The sequence below is a fragment of the Vipera berus genome, assembly GCF_964194415.1.
Source record: "Vipera berus genome assembly, chromosome: 6".
NCBI classification, from domain to species: Eukaryota; Metazoa; Chordata; class Lepidosauria; order Squamata; family Viperidae; genus Vipera; species Vipera berus.
This window is the reverse complement of record NC_138208.1, coordinates 35,692,478-35,706,089: the sequence shown is the minus strand read 5'-3', so window position 1 is coordinate 35,706,089 and position 13,612 is coordinate 35,692,478. Positions and strand designations below refer to the sequence as shown.

Sequence of the window (13,612 nt, the reverse complement as noted above, 5' to 3'; positions counted from 1 at the left end):
TCACCACACATACCCTTTGGGACAAAAATGATTCCCATCACTTAAAAACTAAATTTCACATACTCTTTTTTTTGCCCAAGATGGCGGTGGCTGCGGTCTGAGTCTCCTGCGCTCCACAGCGGGCTTTATATGGGTCGGTAGGGAGACCCGACCGAGGCACGAGGCGGTGGTCAGCTTTGGGGGAGTTGGATATGGAGATGGGCGCTGCTTCTGGTGGCGCTGGGCTCTCCCCCCCCCCTTGAATAGTGGCGTCTGCCTACCGGCTCGGAGTTTGTTTGCTTGTTTGCTGTGGTCGGGCCTGTCATCCGGGACTCATCGAGTTTGCTGCGGGCTTTCTCCGGTTCCTGCGGCTTTCTTTGTTGCTTTTTCGCCGTGAGCACTCCCTGCTTGTTGGAGGAGCAGCGGCGACGATCGGGTGACCTGAGGACTCGGTTTGGAGCTGAGGTTCGTGTCAGTTTGGCGGGCGCTGCCTTCGGCGGTGCAGAGCCCTCCCTCTCCTCCCGAGTTGCAGCGGTGCCTTCCTTGTTTGGAAATTGGCCAGGGCTTGCTTGCAGGCTCTTTTCGTTATCTTGCCGTGGACATCTCTTGCCTGTCGGAGGAGCAGCGGCAATGATTGAGTGATCCGGAGACTTGGTCTGGAGTTGGGATTTAGATCAGCTGGCTGTCGCTGTTTTGGCGACGCGGAGCCCTCCCTCTCCCCGAATGGCAGCGGTGGTTTTCCGGCCTGGAAACTGGCCGTGGTTTCATCCTACCGCCATGGATTTGCTAGATCTGTTGGATTTGCTCCTTATGCTGGTTGGCAGGCACTACTGTGGCCTGAAGATCGGCCAGGATTACACTTCAATGCCCGGTTGGGGGTTAGTGCTTCCCATTAATATTCTGGACTGGACCTGGGACTGGACCGTAGTGGCAGGACGGTCTTGGATTGATCATCAACTGCCCCACTGGGGTGAGAGACCAGGTGGGGTAGGTTTACCCCGGGATCCTTTACTCTATCCATGATAGACTGGATTCCTCAGCCGTAGTGAGAGGACGGCTGGGGTTTCTTTTCTTCAGTTCCACCTCAGGTGAGAGCTGATCTGGACTAATGGACTGTGTTACATCTACCGGATTTTATGTTATTAATACCATCGATCCACCCACTATTAACCATTATTAACATCAGCCCTATGCGGACATTTGTCACTACTGTATGGTCTTCTTACATTACTCTGGAGCTGACAGGTATGCCCTCAGGGGGGTTTCTTCCTCCTGGATTCGACCTGCCGCCCTTTCCTGCATTCCCCTTAATGACGGGCCCAATTGTTGGGACCCCGAGAGGTGGCTGGGCTTAAATAGGGGCCTCGAGCGGAGACGTATCAAGAGGCCTCTGATCTACTTTTTAGCCGGTTATTTTAAAAGGTTAGGGAGGGTGAGGGAGGGGATTACTAACCGGCACTCAGTCCGGGCCGGTTTGGGGTCCCGGCGGGTCGGGGCTTGGGTTAGAGGTGGCTGGTTCTGGATATGTTGGGGTGGGGCTTCAAATCCCCACGATGATAGGGAATGGCAGTAGGTGTGTGCACGGAGGGCCGTATCGACATCCGGGATCGCACCCCCGCTGCTTGCGAGCGGTGACGCGCTCCGACCCTCCGGTTAGCACCCTTTTGCCCAGGGGTGAGGGTGATCAGGCCCCTGAGCTCAGGCTGGTTTACCTTAATGCCAGATCCGTTGTTAATAAGGCTCCCTGTCAAGGTAAAAATCACCTTTGTAGAGGGCGAAGGACCGTGCTTCAGAGAATGCATGATGTGCATGCAGGAAGGCAATAAAAACACGACGCATAATCTTACTAAATACCTTTTACTTACAAAAATATAAAAACTAAATATATATTATACAGAGAGCTAGCTAGCTACATCCTAACGTAACAGACAGTAACAGCAAAGTGAATAAAACAATAAAGATAAACACTGTGAACTTTTTCTAGACATGCGCACTAAACAGACTGAAACCATAACATAACTAGTCATATGGGATTCACTATGGTTACCAGATAAGTTATCACAACAGGTGCAGAGAGCAGGGGAAAATGTAGTTAGAAATGAACTTTTCTGACAAACAAAAAAAAGTGCAGTGACACTCCCCTCGTTCGAGATTTGATTACGGAAACTTGGTTGGGCTCGGAGGGAGGGGTCCCTTTGATTGAGTTATGCCCCCCAGGTTTCCGTGTGCTATACCAGCCACGGGCTCAGGGTAGGGGCGGAGGGGTGGCGGTGGTTATCAGGGAGACTTTATGTCCGCGGGAGACCACCATTGTCCAGATTGGCAGGAGTGAGTCCCTCCTCCTGAGATGTGGTTCTCGGGTTCAGATGAGCTTGTTGCTTACATACCTGGCGCCCAGCTGTGTGGCAACAGCTCTGCCCAAGCTCCTCGACACCCTCTCAGGGTTGGTGGTGGAGTTCCCCAGGCTTATAGTGCTGGGAGACTTCAACCTGCCTTCCCTGGGAGGGTCATCGGAGCTAGCCCAGGAGTTCATGGCCTCCATGACGGCCATGGACCTGACCCAGGTAATTCAAGGCCCGACCCATGTGGGTGGTCACACTCTCGACCTGGTGTTCCTGTCTGGGCAGTGGTTGGATGATTTGGGAGGGGGTTTACCGGTTGTTACTCCCCTGTCATGGTCCGATTATCATCTCCTGCGGCTGGTCTTCCGTTATGCCACCCCCCGCTGCTGGGCGGCGGAACCAACTAGATGGTTCCGCCCCAGGCGCCTAATGGACCCTGAACGGTTCCAGATGGCGCTTGGGTCTATACCTATCGCCCTCACTCACAGCCCAGCTGATGTCTTGGTGGATGCCTGGGAAAGGGTGGCCACTGAGGCACTCAACTGTGTTGTACCCTTGCGACCTCTGACCCGGCGCATATCCCGTTGGGCTCCATGGTTTTCTGCGGACCTCCGGGAGATGAAGTGTCGGAGACAGGGTCTAGAGAGCGGTTGGAGGTCCAGCCGTTCTGAATCTGACCGATTTCAGTTAAGAACCTTTATAAGGTCTTATCTTGCTGCGATGAGGATGGCGAGGGCTAATTACTTCGCTGCCCTCATCGCGTCTGCAGATAATCGCCCAGCCGCCCTGTTTAGGGTGACTCGCTCCCTTCTTAACCAGGAGGTGAGGGAGGATCCCTTGCAGGGACGAGCCGAGAAGTTTAGTCATCATCTGATGGACAAAATCGCTCAGATCCGGGCCGGTTTGGACTCTGACTGGGCGGAGTCTGACGTGGAGAAATCGGACGGTCTTGAGCATGTTATCTGGACTGAGTTCGATCCTGTTTCCCCTGATGATGTGGACAGGATCATGGGGAGGCTGAGCTCCACCACCTGTTTGTTGGATTCGTGCCCCTCCTGGCTGGTTTATACGGCCCAGGAGGAGACACGAGGCTGGTTCCAGGCAGTAATAACTGCTTCTTTGAAGGAGGGTGTCTTCCCCACCGCCTTGAAGGAGGCGGTGGTGAGGCCCCTCCTCAAAAAGCCTGTCCTGGACCCGGCTGTTTTAAATAACTATCGTCCAGTCTCCAACCTTCGCTTTCTGGCAAAGGTTGTCGAGAGCGTGGTGGCGCATCAGCTTCCTCTGTTCCTGGAGGAAACTGATTATCTGGACCCGTACCAATCGGGTTTCAGGCCCGGGCACAGTACGGAGACGGCATTGGTCGCGCTGGTGAATGATCTCTGGCGGGCTCGGGACAGGGGTTGCTCCTCTGTCCTAGTCCTATTACATCTCTCAGCGGCTTTTGATACCATCGACCATGGTATCTTACTGCGACGCCTGAGGGGGCTGGGAGTGGGAGGCACCGTTTTACGGTGGTTCTCCTCCTATCTCCTGGGTCGTTCGCAGTCAGTGTTGACAGGAGGGCAGAGATCCGCCCCGAGGCCTCTCGTTTGTGGAGTTCCTCAGGGGTCGGTTCTCTTTCCCCTCCTGTTCAACATCTATATGAAGCCACTGGGTGAGGTCATTCATGGTTTCGGAGTGGGGTATCATCAGTACGCTGATGATACCCAACTTTTTCTTTCCACCCCGAACCAACCCAGTGATGCCCTCGCCGTGATCTCCCGTTGCCTGGAGGCGGTCCAGGTCTGGATGGGGAGAAACAAGCTTCGTCTCAATCCTGCCAAGACTGAGTGGCTGTGCATATCGGCATCTCGGACTAACCAGTTCATTCCACCTTTAACGATGGGGGGTGAGGTGTTACACCCCATTGATAGGGCTCGCAACTTGGGCATCCTCCTGGATTCACGGCTCAATTTTGAAGACCATATAGGTGCCGTGACCAGGGGGGCTTTTGCCCAGGTTCGCCTGGTGCGCCAGTTGTGACCCTATCTGGACCGAGATGCCCTACGCACAGTCACTCATGCGCTCGTGACCTCCCGTTTATACTGCAACGCTCTCTACATGGGGCTGCCCTTGAGGACCACCCGGAGGCTTCAACTGGTGCAGAATGCGGCCGCGCGAGTTGTGATGGGGGCCTCTCAATACTCCCATGTAACACCTCTACTCCGCGAGCTGCATTGGCTTCCGGTTGCCCTTCGGGTGAGATTCAAGGTGCTGGTGATGACCTATAAAGCCCTAAATGCCTTGGGTCCGGGATATTTGAGGGAACACCTCCTGCCAGCATCAAGTTCCCTTCGTCCAGTGCGCTCACACAGGGAGGGTCTTCTCAGGGTGCCACCGGTAAAAGATTGCCGGCGGATAACACCCAGGGGGAGGGCCTTCTCTGTGGGTGCACCTGCCCTCTGAAACCAGCTGCCCGTGGAGCTTAAGACTGCCCCTGACCTTCGTTCATTCCGCCGGGACCTGAAGACCTGGCTCTTTGAGCTCTCCGGCCCAGGCTGAGAATTTTTAACTGGGGTTTTTATTTAAGGGATAATTTAATCTTTTTAAATTGTTTTTTGACTTTTGTATTTTGTACTGTTTGATTTTAAATACCCTGTAAACCACCCTGAGTCCTTCGGGAAAGGGCGGTATATAAATTTAATAAAATTAAAATTAAATTACTTTATTATGCATTACTTCTAGTAAAAGTAATAATTAAATTGAAGAAATGTAACTTGCAAGAATACTGTTGGATTGTATATGACAGATAGTCTTATGTGTCAGTTTTGCCCCTCTCCACTTTTTTGATATTTTAAATTAAAAAAAAGAAAAAAAGAATTAAAAATGATAGAATATCAGTAAGTAGACAAAGAAGTTGTAGAAGTGGTACACTAGTGATCAAATATATTATTAATATATCTGCTTCTATTAATTTTCATTGTTACTTTGAACAAGGGGAATGGTTTTAAAGATCCTTTATAATCTCTGAACTGAATACCTTATTTATACAGATAATCCTTGAATTATGACTGTAATGGAGCCTGTTGTAAGTCATAACAGTTGTAAAATGGGTTGTCACATGACCAACCTGGTTTTGCAACTTGTGTGGTTACGTGAATACAGTGGTCATAAAACAAATGCCATGGTCACTAAGCAAATGCTGTGTTCCTTAAGCAAACCATTTATTCATTATGGCACATTATAGGCAAAAGCCAGAATTAAGTGCCATTTTTGGCAAAACCACTGTAAAATGCACTCACGTGACCATAAGATGTTGCATACAGCTATAAATGCAACCATATTGTGAGTGCCTGAAGTGCAGTAATGTGACCATGGGGGAACTCTGTTGGAACTTTGGAACCATGTTGTAAATCCCCCTTTTCAGATAGGTTGTAACTTTGAAGGGTCACTATTTAAAATGTTTTATCATTAAAATGTTTTATCTCCACTGTTTAAGGATAAATCATTATCCCCCCCCAAAAGAGTGAGAAATAAGAGAAACTCCTAAAAACTAAACTATTTCCTCCCCACTTACCATAGATCATTTTTGCTGATGAATGTACAGAAGCAGAAGGTCGTCACTGGCACATGAAACACTTCTGTTGTCTTGAGTGTGAAACCATTCTTGGAGGACAGAGGTATATTATGAAGGATGGACGCCCATTGTGCTGCGGCTGCTTTGAGTCTCTTTATGCAGAAGATTGTGAGACTTGTGGGGAACATATAGGTAAGTTTGCATCTTGACTGGCAAAAAATATTTGTTGAAGCTATTTAATTACAAAATCATGTTTTTAACCTGAGGAACAAGTTAAATCTCCTTTTGAATGGCTGTCATGACTCAATTGATAATTGACTTTTAGCTTATTTGTAGAATCTGAGATCCCTAGAATTATGTCTATTATTTTAAAATTACCATCCTGATGAGAAGAACATTTCAGGCCAGCAGCATCAATGTTGGCTGTTGATGCCAACATTATCATACTTCAGCAAAAATTCAAAGAAAATAAGATTAATTCTGTAAATGCAGGCTATCAGCAAATTGTTTTACCGTAGATTCCGGCGTATAAGACTACTTTTTAACCCATGAAAATCTTCTCAAAAGTCAGGGGTCGTCTTATACGCAATTAAGGGACAGGGCTGGCTGGAAAACCTGGAGCGGATCTGCCATTTAGTCTGCGCAGGGAAAGCGGGACCAATTGGAGAAGAAGCTGCAGTCTGTGATTTTTTACAGGCTGGGGTCTGGTCATCTTTCCTTCTAAAGTTGAAGAGTAGCTGTAGGCAGGTGGGGAATGCAAGAGCAACTTGAAAGGCAGGTGGGGAATGCGTAGCAGAGCAGCAGTTTAGCTCTAAGGACACATTTGACTCAGGAACTGGGCGGGCTGGCTGGAAAACCTGGAGCGGATCTCCCATTTGGTCTTTTTTTAAAAAAATCCCATTTATATCCTGCCCTTCTCCGAAGACTCAGGGTGGCTTACAATTTAAAGCACAAATCAATGTGCTTAGCAATAGCCTTCATTCTGTGTATATGCCTGTTTATTAGGGCTTTCACACACACACCCCAAGCAGCATTATTACAAAGTCAGCTTATTGCCCCCAACAATCTGGGTCCTCATTTTACCTACCTTGGAAGGATGGAAAGCTGAGTCAACCTTGAGCCTGGTGGGATGCGAAGCTGCACTAATTGCAGGCAGCTGGTTTTACTTAAGGCTCTGCGCAGGGAAAGCTTTAGAGTGAATTAGGAAAAGTGAAAAAGTGAATTAGGAAAATAGGGAACGGTTGCTGGAATTCAGTATGTGTAGCTTAACGAAGAGAAGGGTGAGGGGTGACATGATAGCAGGGATCCAATATCTCAGGGGCTGCCACAAAGAAGAGGGAGCCAAGCTATTCTCCAAAGCACCTGAAAGCAGGACAAGAAGCAATGGATGGAAACTAGTCAAGGAGAGAAGCAACCTAGAACTAAGGAGAAACTTCCTGACAGTTAGAACAATTAACCAGTGGAACAACCTGCCTCCAGAAGTGGTGAATGCTCCAACACTGGAAGTTTTTAAGAAGAGACTGGACAGCCATTTGTCTGAAATGGTATAGGGTTTCCTGCCTTAGCAGGGGATTGGACTAGATGACCTCCAAGGTCCCCTCCAACTTCTTCTTCTTCTTCTTCTTCTTCTTCTTCTTCTTCTTCTTCTTCTTCTTCTTTCTTATTATTATTATTATTATTATTATTATTATTATTATTATTATTATTATTAATTATTATTATTATTATTTAATCCACTTGCAGTTTTATGTTTACATGTTTGATGACAAACAGCCTTATGTTTATAAGTGACAGTTTTCCTACTAAGCACCTGCATGTCATAAGCATTTGAATTAAAATTACCATATTAAAATCAAATCTGATGTTTTTTAATTTTTATTTGGTGTGTGTTGGAAGAGGGGTAGTCTTATACGGCGAGTATAGCCCAAACCCTATAATTTAACAGGAAATGTAGGGGGTCGTCTTATACACCCAGTCGTCTTATACGCCGGAAAATACGGTAATAGAAATTTTAGTATGGTGATAGTTTTTATATTTTTTTATTATTCTTGCTGTTATTTTTAATTGCTGTGGGTAGCCCAGAGTCATGATAACTATACAAACTGAATGAATAAATAAAAATTAATTAATTCCACTCTAATTGGACAATCTTTTTTTAGCCATGGTATGTTAATGTAAGTTAACTAATATTAACTGCCAGACTAGTTTGTGACTACTATTCTGATTCATGTCTATGCTCAGAAATATTTATTAGATTGTCTTTTATCTAGTTCTCTCTGGATATTAAGTTACCAAAGGCTAAAAATTAATCCTTTATTTTAGTGTATTTTAAAAATAAAATGATAGATGACTATCTGTAGACTGCTTTACTTATTCAAAATGAAAATAAAACTTTATGCCACAGCATATAGTTTAGTTTAGTTTTTTTTCACCAGTGTAATGTAAATACTCAATCTCAAGTCTGAGTAAATAACATATTAATGTATGTTATTATTGAAGTATTTTATCTAATGACAAAGAAAAGTCACAAGAATCTTAGCAAACAAATTTAAACACAAATCTTGTCTTAACAGGGCTTGATCACGCTCAAATGACTTATGATGGACAACACTGGCATGCTACAGAAACTTGCTTTTCTTGTGCTCATTGCAAAGTTTCACTACTTGGTTGCCCTTTTCTTCCCAAGCAAGGACAGATTTTTTGTTCTAAATCATGCAGTCTAGCAGAAGATGTTCATGCTTCAGATTCTTCTGATTCTGCTTTCCAGTCTGCTCGCTCAAGAGACTCCAGAAGGAGTGTTCGTATGGGAAAAAGCAGTCAAACCGCAGATCAGTGCAGGCAATCTCTCCTGTTGTTTCCAGCAATGAATTACAAATTCCCTGGTCTTTCAAGCACAGAAGATGATACACTTTCACGGAAACTGGATGACTTAAGTCTTTCTAGGCAAGAAGTAAACTTTGTTGACAAAGAACTCTGGAAAATGAGGGAAGATGAAACACCTGATGATCCAGAAGAATGGGCTGAGCATGAAGATTATATGACTCAGCTGCTCTTCAAATTTGGTGATAAAAATCTATTTCAGCAGCCAGTGGAAGCCCATGTTAGATCAAGTGATCAATGGATTTGTGAAAATGTGGCTAAAGGGAGATTAGAATTGAAGAAAAATAACCAAAGCTTAGCAAGTAAGAAATACCAGGCAAATATGTATTGGGCACAATCCCAAGATGGCCTGGGTGATTCTGCATATGGTAGCCACCCAGGGCCTGCTAGTAGCAGGAAAATCCAAGAATTAGAGATCGAACATGGCACAAGATACAAACATGACCAAAAGCAATGGTATAATGATTCACTGGAATATTTATCAAACTTGAAACAAGAGCAGTGTGTTCAAGACTCAATGGATTCCCTTGTTTTATCTAACATCACAGGTAAAGCAGCTAATAACTAGGATTTATAGTTCATTCATTAAACATTTGTGATATATATACAATCAATTTTCATACCATAAAGCTTGATTCTAACCAGTGTATGCAAGGGTTTACAGATTAAGTTTTCTGTTTTTATGCATGCTCCTTTTACAAAGAAAGCCTGTTCAATGACTCAATGGCACAGGGCCTCAAGTATTTTATAATAGAATTTAAGTGCTTATGAATTTATCTTTTCCTTATTTATCAACTTGTACAAGTTCTTAAGATCATTGGTGACCTTCAAAATTACAATAGCAGTAAAAAAAGTGACTTATATCCAATCCCTGCATTTACAACCATTGCAGTGTCCTGACGTTCATGTGATTAAAATTTGAGCACTTCACAACCAAACATATATTTACTATGGTTGTAGCATCCTGTGGTCATGTGATCATTTGTGACCTTCTCAGGAGTTTATGACAGTCAATGGGAGAACTGGATTATTTGTATTACTTAACAATGTGGTCGTCCCAATTATAGTTGTAAATCAAGGACTACCTGTGAGTCACTTAATTATTACCTTGATTACCTTGACCCGTACCAATCGGGCTTCAGGCCCGGATACAGCACGGAGACAGCATTGGTCGCGCTGGTGAATGATTTCTGGCGGGCTCAGGACAGGGGTTGTTCCTCTGTCCTAGTCCTATTAAATCTCTCAGCGGCTTTTGATACCATCGACCATGGTATCCTACTGCGGCGTCTCAGGGGGTTGGGAGTGGGAGGCACTGTTTTGCAGTGGTTCTCCTCCTATCTCCTGGGCTGCTCGCAGTCAGTGTTGATGGGAGGGCAGAGATCCGCCCCGAGGCCTCTCGTTTGTGGAGTTCCTCAGGGGTCGGTTCTCTCTCCCCTCCTGTTCAACATCTATATGAAGCCGCTGGGCGAGATCATTTGTGGTTTCAGGGTGGGGTATCATCAGTATGCTGATGATACCCAGCTTTTTCTTTACACCCCGAACCAACCCAGCGATGCCCTCGCCGTGATGTCCCGTTGCCTGGATGCGGTCCAGGTCTGGATGCGGAGAAACAGGCTTCGTGTCAATCCTGCCAAGACTGAGTGGCTGTGCGTACCAGCATCTCGGGTTAACCAGTCTATTCCACCTTTAATGATGGGGGGTGAGGTGTTACCACCCGTTGATAGGGCTCGCAACTTGGGCGTCCTCCTGGATTCGCGGCTCAGTTTTGAAGATCATATAGGAGCCGTGACCAGGGGGGGCCTTTGCCCAGGTTCACTTGGTGCACCAGTTGCGGCCCTATCTGGACTGAGATGCCCTACGCACAGTCACTCATGCGCTCGTGACCTCCCGGTTGGACTACTGCAACGCTCTCTACATGGGGCTGCCCTTGAGGACCACTCGGAGGCTTCAGCTGGTGCAGAATGCAGCCGCGCGAGTTGTGATGGGGGTTTCCCGATACTCCCATGTAACACCTCTGCTCCGCGAGCTGCATTGGCTTCCGGTTGCTCTTCGGGTGAGATTCAAGGTGCTGGTGATGACCTATAAAGCCCTAAATGGCTTGGGTCCAGGATATCTGAGGGAACACCTCCTGCCAGCATCAAGTTCCCTTCGTCCTGTGCGCTCCCACAGGGAGGGCCTTCTCAGGGTACCGCCGGCAAAAGATTGCCAGCGGGTAACACCCAGGGGGAGGGCCTTCTCTGTGGGTGCGCCTGCCCTTTGGAACCAGCTGCCCGTAGAGCTCAGGACTGCCCCTGACCTTCGTTCATTCCGCCGGGACTTGAAGACCTGGCTCTTTGAGCTTTCCATCCAGGACTGAGAATTTTAATTGTAATTTTATTTAATTGGGTTTTAATTGGAGTTTAATAGGGGTTTTATTTTATTTAAGGACTAAATTTAATTATTTTAATTGTTCTTAACTTTTGTAATGTGTATTGTTATTTTAAATTCCTTGTGAACTGCCCTGAGTCCTACGGGAGAAGGGCGGTATATACATCCAATAAACATAAACATAAACATAATTGTGATGGGCAGTATAGAAATTTGATAAATAATTACATAAATTAACAAAACCATGTTCTCCAACAGGGGTCAGAGCTAAGACAGCAATAGAGTAGAAGCTTCCCTCTTGAACCCCTTATGATTATGTCAATGAACACTTGACTGAGCTGCACACTTTATGGATATACAGTAATTGCTTTGAATTGGAAGTGAGATCGTCAGAATCCAAGAGTAACATTTTGTGGTTACTTGGAAGAATTTTTTTTAGCCTATACTGTTAAGAAAGTGGACAACGTCCTTTGTTATATCAGTTCTGCTACTTGGAGGCTCTTACTCTTCATTGTTGGTTCAGGCTGTCAGGGAGGAGAATAACTAACTGAATCCTAGTGATAGTCAACCCGATTGTGGAAGGAAAATCATGCTTATGTTGAAAGAGGTGGTTTCCCTAAGAAACCTGCTTTGAAACCAGCAATTTCAGTTATCACTAATAATCAAAAGTTATTTCAAAATTTTATTGTCAATTTTGTTTAATATCTATAGCTAATGGGAAAGGCAATTCATTTTATTCTGAAATATGCATGTGGTTGATTGTATATCACCAAGTTAGTTGTCACTGAAATAATTCAGAAATCTGATACATTATGCTGTTGTTTTGTTCTCCTTGCACTGTGTTTGAAGAAGGAAAATTTGAATAGATAAGTAATTCACACATTCCACATTCAAAATCCAAATATGGCTTTTTAATAAACTTAAATTACATTTTTAGAATTTAACTGGATAAAATAATTTTTCCAACTGAAATTAAAAAAATTTCTTTTAATTCTTAGGTGCTTCAATTAATGAAATCAAACCAAGACCACCTCTGTACTCCTTTGAAGCCTATCAGGAGCTAGAGGCGGAGGATTGTGAGAAAATGAGCAACATGGGAACTCTGAATTCATCAATGCTTCATAGAAGCATTGAGTCTTTGAGAAGTGTGAGTTCTGAATTATGTCAGGCTGAGACACTGCCAGAAGAAAAATCAATGCATGTGCCAGTACTAAGAAGATCCAAATCGCAGATTAGGCCTCAGCAAGTAAAATTTTCAGATGATGTCATTGATAATGGAAACTATCACAATCTTGATATTCACCACCCTCCTATGAGTGAAAGGACTTGCAGACGTGTTTATCAGTTTGAAGACCATGGAAAAAAACATCATCAAAGGAACAGAAAGTCTCGATCTGACAATGCACTTCATCTGGTTGCAGAAAAAAAACCTTTTCCAAAACAAAGGCTTAATTTTTATTCCTCTCAGGATTATAATGCATTTATTCAGAATAAAAATCCTCAGGCAGTTCGGGCATATACTCCAACTTTTATCAGCCAATATAATCATCTTGCGCCTGACTATGCAATGGGGAAACCAAGAGATCAGTTTTTTGAATTTTTGGCTGAAGACAAAGATTCTTGGTGTTCATCTTCATCATCTTCAGATTCTGAAGAGGAAGGATATTTTTTAGGACAACCCATTCCACAGACAAGATCTGTGAGATATCCCTGCTATGCAGATTTTGTTTCTAGTCCAAGTGCTGAACCTCCTACTACCCAACGACAGATAACAAAATCTAAAAAAAGGAAAGCGCACAAAGGCAAAAACTGTATAATTTCCTAAAATGTACTGCCTATAAACTTCGTGTCTACACTGTGCTTCAAATCGTGTGTAACTAAATAATGTCAGCACAATCTGTAACATGGATAAATTTTGTCTATGTTCTTCATCAAGGCTTTGAAAGCAGTTTAAGACACTACATCAAAAAATAAAAAATAAAACCTTTGATATTGATTACCTTCTTTAGAACTATTCTGGTTTGCATACAACTTGAGATTTAGGGAAAATAAACAAACATTAGAAATTTTCCCTCTGATTATATGAAAAGAGTATATGAATGCCAGGCTCAGGACACAGTCTTCCTTGTTTATGGTTGTTGTTAACTGCGAAGTCGTGTCCGAACCATCGCGACCCCATGGACAACGTTCCTCCAGGCCTTCCTGTCCTCTACCATCTTCTGGAGTCCATTTAAGCTCATGCCTACTGCTTCAGTGACTCCATCCAGCCACCTCATTCTCTGTCGTCCCATTCTTCTATTGCTCTCAATCTTTCCCAGCAGTAGGCTCTTCTCCAGTGAGTCCTTCCTTCTCATTAGGTGGCCAAAGTATTTGAGTTTCAACTTCAGCCTTGTTTATGGATAAAGTACTAAATCAGAGATGAGTCTGTACTTTGGATTTTATTGGATTCTTGTTCCCATCAGCTCTGTTAACATGATCAATAGAGATG

General features: G+C 44.7%; 1 protein-coding gene across 4 annotated transcripts in view; it reads right to left on the bottom strand.

Moving 5' to 3' along the window:
• PPHLN1 (periphilin 1) overlaps window positions 1-13,612 on the bottom strand; it is a 112,702-nt gene that overhangs the window by 8,309 nt on the left and 90,781 nt on the right. For 2 of the 4 annotated variants that reach the window (XM_081330370.1, XM_081330371.1), the window contains one exon: window positions 5,878-6,051. The exons of 1 other annotated variant lie outside the window; for it this stretch is intronic. In XM_081330370.1, coding sequence (XP_081186496.1) covers window positions 5,878-6,051 — 174 coding nt within the window. Of the gene's footprint in view, window positions 1-5,877; window positions 6,052-6,791; window positions 7,066-13,612 lie in introns of those variants that run through there. One more of the 4 variants, XM_081330373.1, reaches the window with a different exon arrangement.